At 40.9% G+C, this 22,450-nt stretch overlaps 1 protein-coding gene across 3 annotated transcripts in view; it reads left to right on the top strand.

Moving 5' to 3' along the window:
• Helz (helicase with zinc finger) overlaps positions 1–22,450 on the top strand; it is a 157,781-nt gene that overhangs the window by 57,252 nt on the left and 78,079 nt on the right. For all 3 annotated transcript variants that reach the window (XM_028865232.2, XM_037200965.1, XM_028865233.2), the window contains 4 exons: positions 1,584–1,782; positions 2,397–2,504; positions 3,559–3,856; positions 16,260–16,527. In XM_028865232.2, coding sequence (XP_028721065.1) covers positions 1,584–1,782; positions 2,397–2,504; positions 3,559–3,856; positions 16,260–16,527 — 873 coding nt within the window. The remainder of the gene's footprint in view (positions 1–1,583; positions 1,783–2,396; positions 2,505–3,558; positions 3,857–16,259; positions 16,528–22,450) is intronic.

Below are 22,450 nucleotides of genomic sequence, written 5' to 3'. Positions count from 1 at the left end.
TTCATCAATTTTTAAATGTTTTTACTGATCTAAAATCATACATTACATAGTTTTGCAGGGCATTTTAAAGTATTTATTTATTTATTTATTTATTTAGAGACAGGGTTTTCCTGTGTATTTCTGGTGTCCTGGATCTTGCTCTATAGACCAGGCTGGGCATTTTAAAGTATTTATTTATTTATTTATTTATTTATTTATTTATTTATTTATTTATTTATTTATTTATGTATTTATGTATTTATGTATTTATTTATTTAGAGACAGGGTTTTCCTATGTATTTCTGGTGTCCTGGATCCCATAGAGATTGCTTGGCTCTGTCTCCCAAGTGCTGGGATTAAAGGCATGTGCCACCACCACCCAGCCTTAAAGTAGTTTTTTTTTAAAATTAATGATCAAAGCAATTTGGTTTTCTTATTTTGACCATCAGATCATCAGTTTTCTTTTATAAAAACCATGAGTTTTGAGTGACATCTAATTTTTTGTGTGTATGTTTGTATATGTAGTATTTGGTAAGTATGTGTATTGTATAGGGACCAAAACAGTTTCACTTTAAACATGTATCATTTCTTTGTGCTAAGAACACTCCAAATCCAACTGATTGAAGTATGCACTGTATTATTGTTGTCTCTGATCACTAGTGTTTGAAGTTGTGGATTGAACCCAGGCCCTCACTCAGGCTAGGCAGGTGATGTACCATGGAGCTCCAGCCCCAGCTGGTAAGCTGAGGGTTCAGAATCACAGACACTGAGGCGTCATTAGCTCTGTGTCCTTTGAAGTCAACATTTCTCGATTTAACTCTTGAAGAACTGAGGAACTGTGGCATGAGTTTGTGACTCTGAACTATGAAACTTTCATCCTGAATTTCTTCGGGACTTAACAGTAGCTAGTAGTTTTAGTGAAGTAATAGAGAAAGAGACAAGCATCCCCTTGGAAGGTAAAGGTAGAGGTGGTGCTCTGAGGTGCCTAGTATGCAGAGCGTGTCTGGAGTTCATGCCGTCTGGGGACTCAGGCCATGGCTGTGTGAACAGCTAGTCCACTGGATGTCAGTACTGCTTCAGGAAGATTCTGTTGTCTAAGGGAGCACAAAGGAATTACGTCTTCAATATCTTATTTGGGCCAGAGGGGTCTCAATATGTTATTGTGCTTTAAGCTTACCATGTTCCTAAGCACAAAGTCGGGGGGTACTGGAGTCAGGGTTGCTGCCCTGACTCTCATGAGTGTCCGTCTGCCACCCTCTTCTCCCATCTTTGGACTTGGCAGTATAAATCCGGCCTCTTAAGATTTTTGTCTTCTGACTGAGACAAAAATACTGAGGAGGAAGAGGGCAAATGGTGGAAGATATCCTTAAATGGTTGAACAAGCTGGGCAGTGTTGATACACACCTTTAATCCCAGCACTCGGGAGACAGGGGCAGGCGGATCTCTGAGTTTGAGGCCAGCCTGGTCTACAGAGTGAGTTAGAGTGAGTTTCCAGGACAGCCAGGGCAACACAGAGAAACCCGTCTCAAAAGACCCTCAAGTGTTCCCTCCCTACACAAAAAAACGTTGAATGTACATAAAACAGTCTTTCCTGTTCCTCTTAGGTTTTTAGAGCAAGGAATCTGTAGGTATGGTGCCCAGTGTACTTCAGCACATTCCCAGGAAGAATTAGCAGAGTGGCAGAAAAGATACGCCTCCCGGTTAATAAAACTGAAGCAGCAAAATGAGAACAAACAGCTCTCAGGCAGCTACATGGAAACCTTGATAGAGAAGTGGATGAGCTCACTGTCTCCTGAGAAAGTGGTAAGAACTAACTGACTGCCTTCTGCTGCTCTGGCTCTAAGCAGTGCGCTGTTTCATATTTGCTTCCTCGTGTGCTCAGTTGTAGCTATCTCTTTAAAAAGTCTTCTAAGAACACTTTTTTTTTTTTTCTATTTTCTTGTTTTTGTTTTTGTATTTTGAGACAGGGTATCTCTGTGTAACCCTGGCTGTCCTGGAACTCACTTTGTAGACCAAGCTGTCCTCAAACTCACAAGATTCCACCTGCTTCTGCCTCCTCAGTGCTGGGATTAAAGGTATGTGCCACCACCATCTGGCTGAGAATGTGTTCTTAATAAAGTGGTGTTTTTAGTAACAGAAGCTGGCTTATTTGTTAAAGTGAAAGGCAGAAATGAATGTTTGTCTGAAGGTATGCAACTTCTATAGTAATGACCTTCATTTAGGGGTGTTTTGATTCTCAGGTTTTGGTTGTTAATTTTCTTCTGGCTGTATCACATGTCTCTCTTGTAAGAATGGCTGGAAAGGAGTGTGTAAAATCCCTTGGTCAGCAAGCGCTCCATCTGTGCTCATGGCTGACACTTGTTACTTTGCTGGTTTCTCACCCTCAGACTATAACAGGAATTGCTCTTTGCTTTCAGCTTAGCGAATGCATAGAGGGAGTTCAGGTGGAGCACAACCCTGACCTGTCGGTCACCGTCAACACCAAAAAATCTCACCAGACATGGACTTTTGCTCTGACCTGTAAGGTATGAACCACATGCTAATTAAAGATTATCAGATTTGTTCAGTTTCTTGAAGCTTATTTATTGGACTTTAAATGCCTTTTAAGAGAGAGTTAAAAATGATTTACTTTGAATACATTTTATGTAGACTCTGTATTGTGCCAAAGTGGGTTTCTGTATTTCAGTCATTAAATATCCTTTTCCACTTTGAAGTAAGATCCATTTAGCTATGTAGGACACTTTCTTATTTATTTGGTAAAGAAGTCTGACATACTTCTAAACTTGGAATGTAGGGTGGGGTTCATGGCTTACAATGAACTGTTTGATATTTGAATTGTTTAATCTGGCAGTTCTAAGATTTTTTTTTAATGAAGATCTATTTTTATAGGATTTCAGTTGATGAAGTCACAAATTCTGTAATAATGTGCATTTTTATTTTATTTTATTTTTATATTTTGTGTTTCATGGGCCTTGCCCATGCTAGGCATGTGTTCTACCACTGAGCTCTATCCCCAGCCCTAGAGAGCGGTTTTCAATAAGAGACATTTTTCTGCAGTGCTTCACATTTTAAATTATGATGGTTGCAGTTTAAGATTGGAGTAGAGTTAACTTTTCAGTGAATCTGTTCGGTGGAGAAGTTTGTGTTCTTTTTAGTGGTGTTTCTTCTCAGCACCATCTGCATCTTGAGATGGAATGTTTAGCTTCAGCCCTGAACCCGGTCCAGTGCCCTCAGAGGTAACTGTCCTCCTGTGAAGGCTTCCTCCGTGAGGCTCTGTCAGCACAGTTAGAGGTGGATCCATGGTGGCAGACTTTGCCACAGGGAAAGGTGAACATATGCAGAAAGTCTAGGGAGGCTGATGAAGTAGCATACGTATATCATGTAGAGACTTTGATTTAACCATTGTTTTGGTTTTTGTTTTCTTCTTAAATAACTTGTGAGCACAGTTTGTTGGACATCATAGTATCTTAGAAACATGGGGAGTAGCAGGCCCTTCCGGGAATATTGTCATTGAAGAGCCCAGTTACAATTGAATTTTCACCCCCTTGTACTCAATGAATTATTTTAACTTCCTTGTAGCCTGCAAGAATGCTGTATCGGGTAGCATTGCTTTATGATGCTCATCGTCCTCATTTTAGTATCATTGCCATATCTGCCGGAGATAGTACTACCCAGGTATCACAAGAAGTCCCTGAAAACTGTCAAGAATGGATAGGAGGAAAGATGGCCCAAAATGGATTAGATCATTACGTGTATAAAGTCGGGATAGCATTTAACACAGAAATATTTGGAACTTTTCGCCAAACCATAGTTTTCGACTTTGGATTGGAGCCAGTACTCATGCAAAGAGTAATGATTGATGCAGCTTCTACAGAAGGTAATATTTAGACTTTTTTCCCCCAATGCAATGTATTAAAAGGCAAAATTGAAAGATGTGTATTGACCCCTAAATATTTCACAGATAGGGAGGGAATAAAAAGGGAAAATTCCCATGTTAATTGACTTATTCACTGGGTAATGACCATAACCCTGACCAACATGGGTCAGGTTGTGCCTTGATCTCTTCATGCAGTCATCAGGCAAATCTTGCTTTGAAGTCCCCAAAACTTACCTTACACGAGTAGATAATTAGGTCTGTTTCGGTCTAGCAATTTCCTGTTAAAGTAAGATGGTTTTAGCACAGCCAGACCTTTTAGTACTTGTTTGACTCGATTGTCTTTCTAAGGGTGATAATGTATCTATCTACAGTGTCTATTTCCATTTCCTACTGACTGTTTAGTTAGCTTTGCTAATGTTACTACATTATCTCTGAAGGAAAAGCCCTCAATATCAGTGGTGAGTCAGCAGCAGATGCCTTCACTGCTGCTAAGGAGGGCAAGGTATCTCAGCAGGATCTGCTTGGTGCTTTGGGAAGGCTCCCTGTTTCAGCACAGAGCGCCTGCATGCGTGCTGCTGCAGCTGACTTGCTTTGTATACTGTTGCTGGTGCCTGTACTGAAATTTGATGCCTAAATCCAACAGGACAGGGAAAGGGCAGCCCACACTTCTGTGGCTCTTGGTTGGATTCTAGGTGCTTTAATTTATTAAACAAATGATTAAAGATTGCTTTGATGACACCATGTAGTAAGTGATATGAAACTTGGTACTGTGCTTACTGGAACTAACCATAATGTAGAGGATCTTTGCCCCAAGTTCCAGTGTCCCATTCATTAGAACCTGGAATAGTTTTATTTTCATGAGCAGACACTAGGATGCTGTGGTTTGGACGTGGTAACTGGGCAGTGGAACTCTTCTTTCTCTTTTTTTCCCCCTGCAAGTTGAGGTTAATGGATATACTTACTTGCTATCCGTTCGTCCATCTGTCCGTCCATCCGTCCATCCATCCATCCATCCATCCATCCATCCATCCATCCATCCACCCACCCACCCACCCACCCACCCACCCATCCATCCGTCTTTTATTTTTCTGGGACTGAGTCTCACTAAGTAACCTAGGCTGGCCTTGAAGTCTCAAGTCTCCTGCCTCAGCCTCCCCAGCACTGGAGTTACAAGTATGTATGACCATGACTGGCCTTTACTGTAGTAACATTTATGCCAAGCTTTTGTTGTTAGGCGATGTCGTCTTTGTGTATGCTAATGTAACCCAGGCTTCATTTTATTTCATTTTCTGCCTCATTTGATCTCATTTACATTTTATTTACTTGTATGTAATTTTGTCACTTTTCTCAGTAAGAACAAAAATATGTTAATTTCCATAGCCAAAAATAGATATGCCAGTAGATAAAATACAAATAAAAGCACAGGGTATAACAAATCTTTTGATGAAGGACTAGATGGTAAATGTTGTAGGTTTTGTGAGGACTTGGTCCTGGGCAGATCTTTAGGAATGGGCCTGACTGCACTCACAGGACTTCAGAACTGCACTGTTTGAAGTTAGGGGGAGGTTGGAATTGTAGAAAGAGAAGAAAAGGAACTCTTCTCTTTAGCGTCCAGATGGATTTTGTTTTAGAAGTTTGGTCTTAGAGTAGTGCTTGTTTTCATGGCTTGTTTTCCCATAAATGTTAAGAATCCACACTAGTGGGTGTTAAATGTCTGCAATACAAAGTTAAGGGAAGCCAGGCGGTGGTGGCGCACGTCTTTAATCCCAGCACTTGGGAGGCAGAGGCAGGCAGATCTCTGTGAGTTCGAGGCCAACCTGGGCTACAGATTAAGTTCCAGGACAGCCAGGGCTGTTACACAAAGAAACCCTATCTTGGAAATTAAAAAAAAAAAAAAAAGTTAAGGGAAATGTTGCAGGTAGAACAGCTGATGAGTCAAAGTAGTGAAGGTGACTTCAGGGTCCTCTGATGGGCTAGGGAAGAGGGACACTTTGACAGCTGTCTGTGTATTTCTCTTCTGGAAGAGGAGCGGTAATGAGATCACACAGAGCTGGATGGGAATCTTGGTTTTCTACTTGTCTCTGAGGCTCTAGGTAGAGATCTTAATATCTCCAGCTTGAAGGGGAAACATTTAGAGAATAGACCTAGTATACCTTCTTTAGATGAGTATGCGGACTAGCAGTATGTCTGTCAGGTTTAGCTCATAGTAGGCATTTAAAAGCGTTGTTTTCAGGTTGGCAAGATGGCTCAGCGGATAAAGGCACTTACCACCAAGCAGGTTACTTTATTGATTGGGAGAGGGGCACAGGTATGCCGCAGAACATGTGTGTAGGTCAGAGGACTTTTTGAGAGTCAGTTCTCTCCTACTATGTGATCCCAGGGCTCAAACTCAGATTGTCAGGCTTGGTGGCAGTGCCTTTATTCACTGAGACATCTTGCAAGCCCAGTTCTAGATTTGAAAGTTTTCTTCTTCTTTCTTGTGTGTGTGTGTGTGCACGCACGTATACCATGGGTGTGAGAGAGCCATGTCTCCAGCCTCAGTTTTCTTCTTCTGTTGTTCTTTTTTTTCTTTTTCGAGGCAAGGTCTCACTCTGTAGACCAGCCTGTCCTTGAACTCATAAGATCCCTTCTGCCTCTGCCTCCTGAGTGCTATGTGGTGGTATTGTGTTCCCCAAAATATTGTGCACTCTAATAAATTTATCTGGGGTCAGAGAATATTAAACATAGAGGTTAGGCAGTGGTAGCACACGCCTTTAATCCTAGCATTCCAGAGGCAGAGATCTGCCTGGATCTCTGTGAGTTTAAAGCCACACTGGAAACAGCCAAGCATGGTGACTTTAATCCCAGGAGGTAATGGCAGGAGGCAGAAAGGTATTTAAGGTGTGAGGATGAGGAACTAGAGCTGGTTAATCTTTCAGGCGTTTGAGCAGCTGTTCAGCTGAGATCCATTCGGATAAGAACACAGAGGCTTCCAGCCTGAGGAAACAGGATCAGCTGAGGAATTGGCAAGGTGAGGTGGCTGTGGCTTGTTCTGCTTCTCTGATTTTCTAGCGTTCACCCCAATACCCAGCCCGGACTTGTTTTTATTAATAAGATCTGTTAAGATTCATGCTACAGTGCTAGGTTTAAAGGTTTGCATCACTACATTCAGCTTAGTTCTTCCTTCCTTCCTTCCTTCCTTCCTTCCTTCCTTCCTTCCTTCCTTCCTTCCTTCCTTCCTTCCTTCCTTCCTTCCTTCCTTCCTTCCTAGTGATTTATATATTTTTATTTTATGTGCATTGGTGTTTTGCTTGCATGTATGTCCATGTGAGGATGTCCAATCTCTTGGAGTTGGACTATAGACAGCTATGAGCTGCCATATGGGTTCTGGGAATTGAACCTGGGTCCTCTGGAAGATAAGCCTGTGCTCCTAACCATTGAACTATTTCTCCAGCCCCCAGGCTTAGTTTTCTTATTCTTAAAATTGATATCATTGAATATCTTACTCTTTTTTTAATTCCAGTGTTTTTTGGGTATATAAATGTTTTTGTTTCTGTAGGTGTGTTTTGAGTCCTAACAGAATTCTTGAGTAACAAAGACAGGATAGTCATACTATAATATTTGTTTCCTGTTTCAGTGGCTTTTAAGTTTAAATTTAAAATTTTTTTGTTTTCTTTTTGGTTTTTTGAGACAGGGTTTCTCTGTGTAACAGCCCTAGTTGTCCTGGATCTCGCTCTGTAGACCAGGCTGGCCTCAAACTCACAGAGATCCACCTGCCTCTGCCTCCCAAGTGCTGGTATAAAGGTGAACACCACCACGCCTGGTGCATTCAGGGCATCCAGGGTGGTTACACAGAGAAATTTGTTTCTCTTGAAACTCCTACCCCCCTCCAATTATTTTTATTTTGTTTTTGTCTATGAATATTTTGCCTGCATATCTGTTTGTGCATCACATGCATGACTGGTGCCCACAAAGGCCAGAAGAGGGCATTGGATTGCCTAGGACTGGAGTTATAACTGGTTATGAGCTGCCATGTGGATGCTGGGAATTGAACTCAAGTCCTCTGGAAGAGCAGCCAGCGCTTTTAACTACTTCATCATCTTTCCAGTCTCCTTAAAATTTTTTAAAATTATTATTATTACTTTTAATATCTATTTTTTTATGTGTATGAGTACTCTATTGCATGTGTGCTTGCATGCTAAAGGAGGGCATCAGATCCCATTACAGATGGTTGTGAGCCACCATGTGGTTGCTGGGAATTGAACTCAGAACCTCTGGAAGAGCAGTCAGTGTTCCTAACCTCTGAGCCATCTCTCCAGCCCCCTTAAATTATTTTTATAGTCAGTCTTTTTAAAACTATTAGTACAGAGTTCTTGTCACCAAAGAATTTGAGGATAAAACCTTGATAAAGTATAACTACTGTTCTGTTCCCTACTTACTCTGAGCTGCTAGAAAGGAATTGACAGTATTGTATTTTCTGTCATTTCCTGTACTACCTGTGTGGACAACATCCAGAAACACAAGAGCAAGACAGTTACTTTGCCAAGTTGTTTGCAGGTGACAAGAGAGTCTTTTTGACTTTCTGCTCAGCTTATTCATTATTGGGATGTCCCTGGTTTACAGTAAAGAGATAAGTCTTGTTCAAGGCACAGGTCTGAGAACGTAGTTTGGAACTGAATCGGATCTGGGGTCTATCTTGTTTTCATTATGTTATGAGTTTCAATATAGTTTGGTTTAGTATGCAAAGAAATTTAGTGATGAAGTAAAACTGGAATTTAAGTGGGAAATGTCTATCTCTGCTGCTTGCTTCTTCTACTTGATTGGCAATTTATTGGTGTTGTCAATGGGTTTATATTGCTGTGATAACATACCATGACTAAAAGCAACTTGGGGGATACCATGACTAAAAGCAACTTGGGGAGGTAGGGGTTTATCCTGTATTAAAGTTTATAGTCCATCATCCAGGGAAATCAGGGCAGAACCTCAAGGCAAGAACCTGGTAGCAGGAACTGAGGTGGTGGCCATGGAAGATTGATGCTTTACTGTCTTGTTCTGAGCACTATTTTTCTAAGGCCCACAAAACTGCCCACAGAGCTCTGACCACTCAGTGGCTTTTCCAGCCCAAAGTTCCAAAGTCCTTTTACAATCCTCCCAAAACATGATCAAGTCTATCACAGCATTATCTCACTCCTGGTACAGTTTCTTTCTGAGCTTGCTCTTGCTGCGTTAAACACCATGAGCAAGAAGTAACTTGTGGGAGGAAAGTTCCAGTTCACAGTTGATGACTGAAGACAGTCATGACAGGAACTCAAACAGGGAATTAACTTGGAGACAGGAACTAATGCAGAGATCATGGAGGAGTGCTTGCTCAGTCTGCTTTCCTATAGAAAGAGGTGGCTAGACTACCATTCCAGAGGTGATACTACCCACAATTGGCTGGGCCCTCCCACACCAATCTCTTATTAAGAAAATGCACTATAGACCTATCTACAGATCAAACCATGGAACCAGTTTTTCACTTCTTCCCAAATGACTCTAGCTTTCATCATGTTGACAGAAAACTAGCCAGCACACTGCTAAGCAAGCAAGTTTTATCCTTAAATACTACTGGAAAAATAGTTTTCTTCCATGAGGTCAGACATTTGGCCCTACTGGGCCATCTCCACTGATGTTACTTGCAGCTCCATTGATAAGGAGTGCTGTTCACTCTCTCTGTGCTTCTGCTACCAAAGGCTGGATGTGTTCTTCAGACTGATGATGATGGTGGTATTTCACTGCCTTAGTGGGATGCAGGGACTCACAGTCCAGTTGTATGACAGATGGCATTCTCCTAGTTCATTGTTAATTATTGAACTAAAAACTCTTCCTTAGTTAATTTTGCTTTTGAGTTGAATTAAAAACTCCATAGATTTCTTTCTTTTTTTATTTTATTTTATTTATTTAAGCCAGGTGGTGGTGGTGGTGGTGGTGGTGGTGGTGGTGGTGGTGGTGGTGGTGCACGCCTTTAATCCCAGCACTTGGGAGGCAGAGGCAGGTAGATCTCTGTGAGTTCAAGGCCAGCCTGGTCTACAAAGTGAGTTCCAGGACAGCTAGGACTGTTATACAAAGAAACCGTCTTGAAAAATTTTAAAAAAAATTTATGTATTTATATTTAATGTATGAATGTTCTGTGTGTATACCTGCAGTCCAGAAAAGGACATCAGATCCTGTTATAGATAGTTGTGAGTCACCATGTGGTTATTGGGAATTGAACTCAGGAAGAGCATTCAGTGCTCTTAACCCCTGAGCCATCTCTCCAGCTTGATATTTTCCCCTTCTTTTTCACACTATTGTTATTATCTGCAGTGTCCATTTATGGGCCATGAGGGAATGTAGTTCTATGGTAACCCTCAAACTGTTGAAGAAGTAAGTATGTGACTTCAACTGTGCTTTTCTTTTTTTTTTCCCCTTAGTTGTTTTCCTGGTTATTGAGGTTTAGAAAAATTTGCTCTTTATTAAAATTGTCTTTGGGTAAATTTGAAGATACAACTCACAAAATGTGTAGTAAAAGGCACCTGTGAGGAAAGGAAGTTAGTCGGCTTTCCTTGCATACTGTTTACATAGCTTCCACTGATAGGAGAGTTTGGAGATGTTGATTTGGAATTGTGTTTTGGACGTCTGGAAGCAGCATATTTAAAATTTATTCTTAGGTTTGAATCTGGAAGCATGGTATTCATTTCTCTGCTGTGAATCTAGCAAGACATGATAACATCACCACAAAATTTAGTCCACCCTAAAAATGATTTCCAATTGCCAAAGTTGATGGCAAACTAAGGACACTTATCTTTTGGCCATGAACAGTGTATGAGCAGCAACACCTTAGAAAAAGAAGGTTTTAAAGTTTGTCATCAAAGGTCAATGTAATGAATGACAGCACGTGGAGAAGCTGCCTGCTGCCTTCACAGTTTCAGTGTGGTTATGTGGGATATCACTCCCCTTCCCCCATGAGACAGGGTTTCTCTGTGTAGCTGTCTTGAATCTCACTCTGTAGACCAGGCTGACCTCATAGAGATCTGCTTCACCCTCCCACCCCTTTGCCAGAATTAAAGATCTGTGCCATCACTGTCCAATTAAGAAACAAGTTTGGTTTTGTCTTTTACTATTTACTTGTTAAGTTTGTTCTTTGATAATTTCATACTTTTTTTTTTTTTTTTTTTTTTGAGACAGGGTCTCTATGTAGCCCTGGATGGTCTTAAATTCAGAGATCTGCCTGTCTCTGTCTCTCAGATGCTGGGACTAAAAGCATGGACCACCATATCTGCCATAGCTTTGTGTGCATATGTAGTTATGTTTCAGTGCGTGCGTGCGTGCGTGCGTGCGTGCGTGCGTGCGTGCGTGCCAGCTTTTTATTAGCCTCTTAAAGAGGGAGAATAGGGGCTAGTGGTTGGCATAGCCAAGAAGGCTTCGTGTTGCCTCTGGGTAGGAGTATGGGGAGAAGTATAGTGAAATGGGGACAGAAGTGCTAGTTGGGAGCTAATGTGTGCTTGCGTTTTCTTTTTAATGTGAGTGGCCAAAGCTTTGATCTTCTAAGGAAAAGTGTGGGGTCTAACTTTGAAATTAGGAAGCATTTTATCTTGCTGTTAGGTAAATGGAGCTGCTTTTTTTTTTAAAGCTTTATTTATTTATTATATATACAGTGTTTATTATGTATATAGTGTTCTATCTGCAGGCCAGAACAGGGCACCAGAACTCATTACAGATGGTTGTGAGCTGCCATGTGGTTGCTGGGAATTGAACTGAGGACCTCTGGAAGAGTAGTCAGTGCTCTTAACCCCAGAGCTGTCTCTCCAGCCCTGGAGCTGCTTTTAGTAAACTACATTTATTGAATTCCTTTGAGCCAGCTCTGCTTTGTTTTCCTCTCACCATCTTCTTGTGCAGTCTCCAGGCCCCATTTAAGATACTGTTTAAATTGGTTGCATTTCATATTTCAAAGCAAAGTTTTCCTTTGGATACTATATTATAATGGATAATAACTATGTGGCTGGAATGCAAGCAGGTTGCTAGTCTTAATGTCAGAGAGCCTAAGGATATTGGGAAGTATTTCTTGTGTCAGACTAGCTATTCTAGTTGAGTTGGCTATTTTTGTAAAAATTTATTATTATTCTTACAATTATATGTAGGTGTGCGTGTCTGCATGTGGGTATGCACAAATGAGTTGAGGTGTCCTCAGAGGACAGAATTGTTTGCTCCCTGGAGCTGGAGTTATAGACAGCTGGGAGCTGCCTAATGCAAGTGCTGGGAACTGAACTCTGGTCTTCTGGAAGAGCATCAAGTGCTCTGTAGCCCAGAGCTGGCTATTTTTGAGAGTGGCAGCCCTTGTTGTGAAGTATATCCTGTTGGTTAAGTTTTTGGTGATGCTGAGGATCCATTGCAGGCTCTTACCCATGCTAGACAAGTGCCCTCTAGGTATAGTTCAGTTTAATTTTCTGTGGATTTCTCTTATATGTATTTACAGCTTCTGCCTACTAGGCATACCTCAGGGTAGCACATTCCTGAAGTTTGTAATTCCTGTCAGGTTTGCTTGGAGATTAGTATTATAAGAGTTGGTTAATGAGCAGTGTTAATAAGCATGATTAAACTCTCCTAAGTGGATTTGTGAATATTGTCCAAGCCTGTTCATTTTTTTGCCTTTTTCCAGAGTGTGATTCATTTTAGGCTGGTATAGGTTAAGGGAACATACATACCATGGATAAAGAGCTGCTCAGCATCCTGAGCATTACTTAAGTCTGGTTTTGATGATCGCAGGTGCAGGAGCTACAGCTGGGGATGACAGTGAGCATATCTGTAGGAGCAGGTGTTGTCCAGTGTCTCATGGGGGAACTTTACCTTCTTCATAAGAGAGACTCAAGAAGTAATCACCTTTAAACACTGTAAATTAGTATGTCTTTACACAGTTTAACAGTTTCTTTGTCAGGTAAGAGGAATGAGCAAGGTGTGGTGGCTCAGACCTGTAATTCTAGCAGTTGAGAAGCTGAAGCAGGGGGATGACTACAAGTTCTAGCCATAAAGCTATTATAGAGGAACACTGTAGGCAGAAGTTTCTGTCCCACCAGCAATGCGTAAATACCTGGCAGCCACTTCCCAAATCACAACACAGAGGCTTATATTAATTATAAATGTTTGACCAGTAGCTCAGGCCTATTACTAACTAGCTCTTACACTTAAATTAACGCATAATTTTTATCTGTGTTTAGCCATGTGGCTTGGTATCTTTTTTTCAGTACAGCATTCTCATCTCGCTTCCTCTACATCTGATTGGCAACTCCTGACTCCACCCTTCCTCTTCCCAGCATTCTTAGTTTGGTTGCCCCACCTACACTTCCTGCCTGGCTACTGGTCAATCAGTGTTTTATTAAACCAGTTCAAGTGACAAATCTTTACAGTATACAAGAGAATTATTCCACAGTACTTCCCTATTTTTGTCTAATTAAAAAGTAAGGTTTTAACTTTAACATAGTAAGATTATCTACAACAAAATCAGTTATTACGTAAGAATTACAGTAACACTAATCCATTTGTATTTGGCAAAATTAGTGAAAATATCTATCTAATCTTGGTGAGTCTAAAGTTTTATATCTAATATACTCATTATAACTAAGGAAAACTATAGTTTTCAGCTCTATCAAAGACCCCAGAAGGTTAAAATGTTACCTAATGACAGGGACATCAGGCTACCTGTACAGTCACCCAAAGTTCCTCTGCATGTTGGGGCGTTCAATAGGCCTAGCATGTCTGACAGATTTTTCTGTGAAGCAAGATTTTTGAAGGACTGTCCCACCTTGTCTTGACAAAGTTCTGCAGTCTCTTTTGTGTCCTGCTTGTCCAACTTGGAGACAAGGGCAGTTTTTTGCCCAGTGGCTAACTTGCCACAAAGAAAGTAAACTCCATATGGAGTTTCTTTGATGCCCATCAGAACACTCTCTAAAATAACAAAAAAATCCCCCCCCCAAAACCCCTTCAAAACTAAGAGGGAAACAAACAAATAAACAAACAAACAAACAAAAACATAAGGAAGAAGAATGAAGAACAGAGGCAGAAGTCTGACTCGGGTTCCCAGGAGAATGAGTTCTGTAAAGCTCCTTAGGAGCCACCAACCATTCACATTCATGACCTTCCGAGGCTGGCACACCTGGATGTTTTCAAGTGTCTTCTCTCTACTGCTACACTTAGTCATTAACAAATGCTAGGTATGGTGGCTCATCACTTAATCCCAGTGCTTGGGAACCAATCATGAGTTCTAGGTTAGCCTGGGTTATGTAGTGAGATCCTGCCCCACACCTCCAAAAAATGAAATGGGATAAAAATTAACATTGTTTGAAAATTTTGTGGGGCTGCTTACTCAAGACACTGAGAATTTCCTAAAAACCAAAGTGTAGATTATGATGCTATCTACATAAAATGTCAAAAAATTTATGCCAAATCCCCAAAGTTTAAATACTTCTAGTCAAAAGTAAAGAAGTTGAATTTCTGTATAATTTGTGCAGGTTTTAACATGTCATCCATAGCATTCTCAGGATACTGTTTTTGGTCTGTTATTTTTTTCTCCAAGCCCCTTAAGGGATATAGGAGTAGTCAGTAATTTTTAAATGACATGAGAATGTGTTGCTTCAAGTATAGTCTAAAGTCACTTAAATAAAATCTATAATGTAATTATGAAATGTAAATTTCCCACCTTCTACACACTAAGTTTTTTCTTTTTTTTTTTTTAATTTTTATTTTTGGTTTTTCGAGGTGGGGTTTCTCTGTGTTCTCGGCTGTCCTGGAACTCACTCTGTAGATCAGGCTAGCCTCAGACTCAGAGATTTGCCTGCCTTTCTATCTTTCCAGTGCTGAGATTAAGGATGCATGTTAGCATGCCTGATTCAGTATAGTGTATTTTTCACTTAAAATTATTTATTTATAGAGAGTGTGTGTATGTGTGTGTGTCTATTAGTGTATGTCATGTGTGTTTGTACCTATGGGTGTCAGAAGAGGGTGTCAGCTCTCATGGAGGTGGTTGTGAGCCATCTGTCATGGGTGCTGAAAGTCAGACTCTTGTCCTGAAAAGAACAGTAAGTGTTCTTAATTGCTAAGCCATCTCTCCAGCCCCTAGAGTAGTTTGAAGTGTAATTTCAATGGGCAGTTCATCTTTACTGCTATGATAATTGTACTTAAGTTGCTGTCTAAGAAATAGCAACACTCTTACACAAAAGCTTTCACAAGGATCAAAAGTTAGAAATTAGGGTCCTTAAATATTTTAATTAAGATATTAGGATACAGCCCCCCCCAAAGAAAAAAAAACAAACAAAAAGCTATTAAGATACTTGCTATGTTATGACTTTTTTTGTGAATGACTGCATGCGTGCTTATAATGCATATGTGACATTTAGAGGTTGTAACACCAGAGCTTGGGGTGTTAGTTCAGTGGTAGACTATGTTGGGTTTTGGATTTGATCTCTAGCACCACAAAATAATAAATAAACTTGCCAGACTACTAACTGAACGGGAGATTGCAGTCATGCCTGTTCTAATTGAGGGATAGCTTGATGTGACTTCCCCTGAGTTCTGTCTGAAGTAGGGAAGTCTTTCCTCTTCTATTAAAACTGAACCTTTGTCTAACGAGTCAGTTAGACACCTTTCTACCTTTTGGCTAATTTTGCTTTTCTGGGTGGGCACGCTCTACCCAGTAAGTCTCAGATGGTACACTGTGAGCTCCTGTGGCTCTCATCTTTGCTGGTCTGTGTTGCATCTCTTTCAAAGATGCCAGAACTGGACAGTTCCTGGTTTTGACTTTGTGCCCTGCTTACAGTATAATTTTGCTGAGTTTTATGGCCTTTTGGGAAGTGGCATTCAGATGACTTCCTATCACATGTTCCAAGGAGCTGGCAGTGTTGTACATCCATGTCTTCTAACAGATGGGTGCTGGTAGCAAGGTGATGTTCAGAGAGCTCTGTGCTTGCCACACAAGCAAAGATTGACACTTTCAAGCCTTGGTTCTTCTCTTTCTCTTATGGGGCAGGTACTGGCAGGCTGAGGAGGAAAGTGAAGGTTAACCATCACTCGGTCCATTTTGTCATACAAGGATTGATCAGGTTTCCCCTGCAGTTCAGGTGTCTCTTGATTGAAGAGTTAAGTTCGGAATGGTAACTCAAAAATAACTCTTTGTGGCATGACTAGCCTACTGTATAAAAAGATGTTCTCACATGGATTCCTAGCAATGTTATTTTGTTAAAATGATCGAAGATATGTCAGGCATGGGAAAGAACTCTTTCAATAAGTTTTGTGTTGTTTTATTTTTAAGAATTTTAGCTCTCGTATATGAAACTCTGCTATAAAAATGAGTACTTATTCACTTGAAAATATAATACTGTGTTCCTTTATAAATGTGTTTCTTGTTTTCCTTTAGATCTTGAATATCTGATGCATGCAAAACAGCAGCTGGTAACCACAGCCAAGCGCTGGGATTCTTCTTCTAAGACTATTGTAGATTTTGAACCTAATGAAACTACTGACTTGGAGAAGAGCCTTCTGATCAGATACCAAATTCCTCTTTCTGCTGACCAGCTGTTTACACAGTCCGTTTTAGACAAATCATTGACCAAGGCTAACTATCAGTCACGGTTGCATGACCTGCTTTATATTGAAGAGATAGCCCAGTATAAAGAAGTCAGCAAGTAAGTTCTTTGAGAATCACCTTCCTCCCCTCCCCTCTCCTTCTCTCTCTCCTCCTCTCCTCCCTCCCTCTACTCCTTTCTCCCCTCCATCCCACTTTTCCCTCCCCTCCTCCTCTCCGTCTGCCTTTAGAGTGATGTGTTTAATTTTACAGTGGAGACATGCTTAAGTAAAGATGGGTATTAAAATAATTGTTCTTCACTAGTTGTATTTTTAAACTAATTCACTAATTTAGAAACAGGGTCTTGTTATGAAGTAAGTCCTGGCTGGCCTAGAACTTGATATGTAGGCCATGCTAGACTTGATTGAACTCTTGGTAGTCCTTCTGCTTCTGCCTCTTGAATGTCAGGATTACAGGTATGAGCTAGCACCCTTGGCACTCTGTATTCTATCTTTAATGAAAATGCTAGTAAGAATTGTGTTTAGGAAGCTGGAGGTGGTGGCGCACACCATTAATCCCAGCACTGGGGAGGAGGAGGCAGGTGGGTCTCTGAGTTTGAGGCTAGCCTGATCTACAGAGTGAGATCCAGGACAGCCAGGGCTACACAGAGAGACCCTGTCTCAAAACAAACAATCAAAACCCAAAGAGTTGTGTTTAGTACATGGCTCTATTTCACAAGACTGTACTGAATATCTAGTCTGGGACCAGTTGTGCTCACTTTTGGAGTATAGAACTAGTTCCTGCTCTGAGACGGTTTCTAGTGAGTGCGGACTATAGCAAGCACTTAAAGAATATTTGTGGAATAAATGTACAAAAAACGGAAGTAAGCCATATATTTTGAAAGTTCTTTGAAGAATGAATTGATTTAGATAGAGGAAAATAGTTTGATGTTGAATTGGCTTTATAGCAATTTATAAGTGCTCTGTCATCTTTTATATTTTAGTCACAATCACATACCAAGAGCTGAAAGCAAAAGATTATTTTATTAATATAAGAGAAATAGTCTTAAAAGAAAGTGTGAGTGAGTGAAACTATTAAAAAGGTTGTTATTTTGAAAGTAGTTTTTTACATTTAGGTGAAATAGGATGAACCCTCAAAATTGAACCTCAATGAAATATGATTGCATTTTTATAACTATTTCTCTGTTTAAATATAGTCTAACTAATATTTTTTTTTTCTGCAAGCTGCCTTATGATTAATAATAGATTCAGAACACTCATTAGGGGCATATCCAAAAAACAAAGAGCAGATGAAAATGTGAAAATACACTGTTCCACTCTGCTTGTTGGTTAAATGTGATAGAACTTTTGAGAGTATCTCATGAAATGTTCCAGGTCAATAGGCTTGATTTTCGTTATTCTGGGACTATGTCATGGCCCTTTTTGGTTGTACTCCTTTCTCTCTTTGTGGAGGCAGAGTTTTGCTGTGTAGCATAGGCTGGTCTTAAACTTGTCACCCTTTCCCTTTTTCTCTTGAGTTGTTTATATTACAGATATGTGCTGGGCCATTGATTGTTAATTGTCCAGTGCCCAGGTGGACATGTGATGTTAGAGGACAATCTTCAGGATTTGGGTCTCTCCTTTCACTTTGATTTTGAGACAGGGTCTCTCTTGTTTTGCTGCTACACTGTATCCTTGAGCTTCTGGCCAATTCTCCTGTCTCTTGTCCTTACTGAGATCACAAGTGTGGCCTACTGCATCCACAGCTGCAGTTTTTGTGTGGGTTCTGGGGATTGAACTCCGGTCATCCTAGCACTTTTACCTGTTGAGCTGTCTCCTTGGCCTCCCATTTGTGCAAATCTTAAAAGGCTTGTATTGATTATGACTGTAGTCAGTTGTGATGAAATCATATTTATTAATATGTAGGACGAAGTGCTAAATGGTCTTATTAATAAAAAACCTGGAGCCAAGTATTGGGGTAAAAAGCTGTGAGATCAGAAAAGCACGAAGAAGCCAGCCACATTCTTACTATTTGGAGATCCTCCGCCAAAGAGACCCACTTCCTGTATACTCACACTTATATGCTTTTCTGTTCTGCCTTTCACTTACTCTCCCCGCCCAGCTACATCACTTTCTCTTTCTGCCCAGCTCTGTCACTTAATACATGAATAATGTGCATGTGTGTTTGTTCCTGTTATCATATTCCATTTTCTTAGGAAAGAACACTATATGAATATTGGGATGAATAGAACTTCCCAGATGCCCACCATGGGGGCCCATGCTTTTAATCCTAGCACTTGGACAGTTGAGAGGTAAAGGCAGGTGGAGCTCAATGAATTCCAGGCCAGGCAGGGCTGTTACAGTAAGATCCTGTGTCAAAACAGAAACAAAAGCACAGCAATTTACCAGAGAGTTGGACCTAGTGTTATCATTTGTAGTCCTACATTCAGGAAACAAAGGCAAGAGAATCATGAGTTCAAAGCCAGCTTGGGCTACCTAGCAATGTCTGAGCTAGCCTCAGTTACAGAGTGAGACTGTTTACTTTATCTCATGGAACTTCACAGAAGCCTTCAGGTTCTTCAGGAACAAACTTAGGCCACATGTTGATATGCATTCATTGATCCTACCTTGGAAGAAATATATTCAATTCTGAGAGATACACTTTTAAAGAAGTAAGACTTTAGAGCTAGAGAGATGGCTCAAAGGGTAAGTTCATGTACTGTTCTTGTAGAGGACTGTTGTTTGTTTTTGCTGTTTTGTGGGGCCCACCACCCAGCTCCCAAATAAATCACTCACAGAGGCTTATTCCTAATTACAAATGCCTGGCCTTAGCTTGGCTTGTTTCTTGTCAGCTTTTAAGTTAATTATCCCATCTACCTTTTGCCTCTGAGCTTTTCCTGCTCTCTTCTGTAAATCATACTCTTACTCCATGTCTGGCTGTGTAGGTGGGTGGCTGGTTCCTGAAGTCCTCCTCCTTCTCTCAGTTCTTCTTTTCTCCTTCCAGATTTCTCCTTCCATTTATTCTTTCTGCCTTTCAGCACTGTCTGTCCTCTCTCCTACTTTGCTATTGGCCATTCAGTTCTTTTTTTTTTTAATTAAGAATTTTTTCATTCATTTTACACACTAATCAAAGAATTTTTTCATTCATTTTACACACTAATCTCTACAGCTAGCACAGTGGAGACCCTGGCAACAAAAGTAGCTACCATAGTTTGTTAATCTTCCATTCTATTGGGCATGATAAATTTAATTCAGTAGTTATATACATCTCGATTGGCTTTGAAAATTATAAATTTATAAACTCAAGTTCCAGTTGCTTTTGGGATACTATCTTACAAGGACTCCAGTGTACAGTATGGCCCATTAAGGAAGGGAATGGCTCAGCTGCCTTTAGCCTACTGGCTATGCATGAGATAGGACCTCTGTTGGTCTTTTCTGTGTCAAACACACAGATTGCAAGCCCAGTGCCACTTTGAGATCTTTGGCAGCAGTTAACTCTGCAGCTCATACACGATTGAGCCTGTATGATAATGAGTATTCAGAGATGGGTAATTCCTGGGGGGCACTCACCAACCTAAGACAGAGCACCTGTGTGGTCTGGGCAGGCGTCTCCATGATGGGTAAGGTGACCTGCTGACATCCCATGCAACCCAAGTCAGAAGCTCATTTTTTAATAAAAGGGGGACCTGTAGGTCCCTGGTCCCCGTTTTGGGTAACTGTTGCCTTGCTTGCTGACCTTGACCTTGATATCCTCCCAATGCTATTTCCCTGCCAGGTTCCACCCTCCTCAATGCTTAAGGGAAGTTCCTTGTTTGTGTATCCTGAATAATGGGCGTTAACAGCTCAGATGCAAGATTGTAAAACATCGGTAGCGAACTTCTGCCCTCCGGGGTCCTCCCATTGTGCTGTAAGCCTGTATTTAAGACCTCCTCCCTCCTTCAATAAATGACATTTGGCGTTTAAAATTTTTATATATATTTGAATGAATATTGTGAATGTAATCTATGAATACCACAAATGTGATTAAAATCATGAGTATAATTAATGAATATCATGAGTGTAATTTAAAAAAATAATCTCTGTTGTAAATACCACATGCAAACAATCCCACATGTAAAATGTCATGTATCATTATTACCTTGCAACCTGTAACATAGTAATTGGTTTCCACAAGGACAGTCAGTAGAGTCTTAAATCACTGGTTGAGAAGTTATGGGGTAACAGAATAGTTGCATCTCATACAACCATGGAAATAACTAGAGTTTACTTTTTACATCCCCAAGGATCCATGTTGTCAGGATTGGTGGTAAGCACCTTTACCTGCTGAGCCATCTCTCTGATCCTGCAATACTAATTTTGAAAGCTAGCATTTGCATAGGACTTAAAATATGCTAAACATTAATTCACTTAAACTGTATTCCAATTCTATGAAATAAATACTTTTTTTAAGTTTATAAAAAAGAATTTTTTCATTTATTTTGCACACTAATCAAAGATTCCCCTTCCCCAACCTACCCCCCATTCCTCCCCACAAGAATGCAAGGCCTCCTATGGGGAGGCACATCCAGTAGAGGCAAGTCCAAGCCCTTCCCCCTGCCTCAAGGATGCATGAGGTGTGCCACCATAGGTAGTTGGCTCCAAAAAGCCCCCTCATGCACCAGGGATGGATTCTGATTCTACTGCCAGGGGCCCCCCCAAGCAGATCAAGCTACACAGTTGTCTCATGCAGAGGGCCTAGTCCAGTCCCATGCAGGCTCCACAGCCATTGATCCAACTTTCATGAGTCGTCTCTGCAGGTTTCCCCATCATGATCCTGAGGCACTTGCTCATAGAATCCCTCCTCTCTCTCTCCAACTGGACTCCTGGAGGTCTGCCTGGTGTTTGGCTATGGATCTCTGCATCTGCCTCCATCAGTCATTGGAGAAAAGCTCTGTGATGACAGTTAGGATATTCACCGAACTGATCACTGGGGCAAGCCAGTTCAGTTCAGGCACCCTCTCCACTATTTCTAGTAGTCCAAGCTGGGGTCATCCTTGGGAATTCCTGGCAACTTCCCTAGCACCAGGTTTCTCTCTGTCTGCATGTCTTTCATCTCCCTCCATCATGGTATCTCTCTCTGCTTTCCCACACCATCCCTGTTCCATCTCGACCATCCCATTTCCTTATGTTCTCATCCCCCATCCTCTACCCTCCAATGCCCACCTCCACCCCTGGCCATTCAGTTCTTTATTAGACTATCAGGTGTTTTAGACAGGCACAGTAACACAGCTTCACAGAGTTAAATGAAACATAAACCAAAGTAACACACCTTAAAATAATGTTCTACAACAGAGGACCTAAGTTCTATTCCCAGAACCCACATCAGGTGGTCACAACTGCTTGTAACCCCAGTTTCAGTGGATCCTACACTTTGGCCTCTGAGAGCACCTATCATACATGTGTTTATGTCTGCTACATACACACAATTAAAAATAATAAAAATAAATCTTAAAATCCGAAGACTAGACAGGAACTAAAGCTACGGTCTTCATTGAACTGTGCAGTGGCAAGGCTAACTGGTCTGCATGCCTGGCTCTCTAAGTGCCCAGCTGCCTGGCAGGCCTAGTGTGGGAGTAGGATGTGTGTCACATCTCAGCCCTGAGCACAGCTACCGTGGGTTACCTCACTTCTCCACTCGGCATCACCAAACTCAGTGGAATCTAAACTGTTGTTTAAAAACTCCCAATAGTTAATTTTACTAGGCTCATCCTTGTTCATGTAGTGGGAAAAATCTCATGAAATCAGATTTACACTATAGCTTTGGTATTTGAAAATGAAAATAACACTTCAGAGGTTTGACCTAACTAATGCTGGTGTTGGTTACAACCGCCCCCCAATTCCATTTATTGAAGGAGGGAGGAGGTCTTAAATACAGGTGTACAGCACAATGGGAGAACCCCAGAGGGCAGAAGTTTGCTACCAATGTTTTACAATCTTGCATCTAAACTGTTAAGGCCCATTATGCAGGATACACAGACAAGGAACTTCCCTTAAACATTCAGGAGG

This window comes from Peromyscus leucopus, chromosome 8b, assembly GCF_004664715.2.
Source record: "Peromyscus leucopus breed LL Stock chromosome 8b, UCI_PerLeu_2.1, whole genome shotgun sequence".
Lineage (NCBI taxonomy): Eukaryota > Metazoa > Chordata > Mammalia > Rodentia > Cricetidae > Peromyscus > Peromyscus leucopus.
Note: the sequence above shows the minus strand (reverse complement) of the source record. Positions and strands in the feature narration are given on the sequence as shown.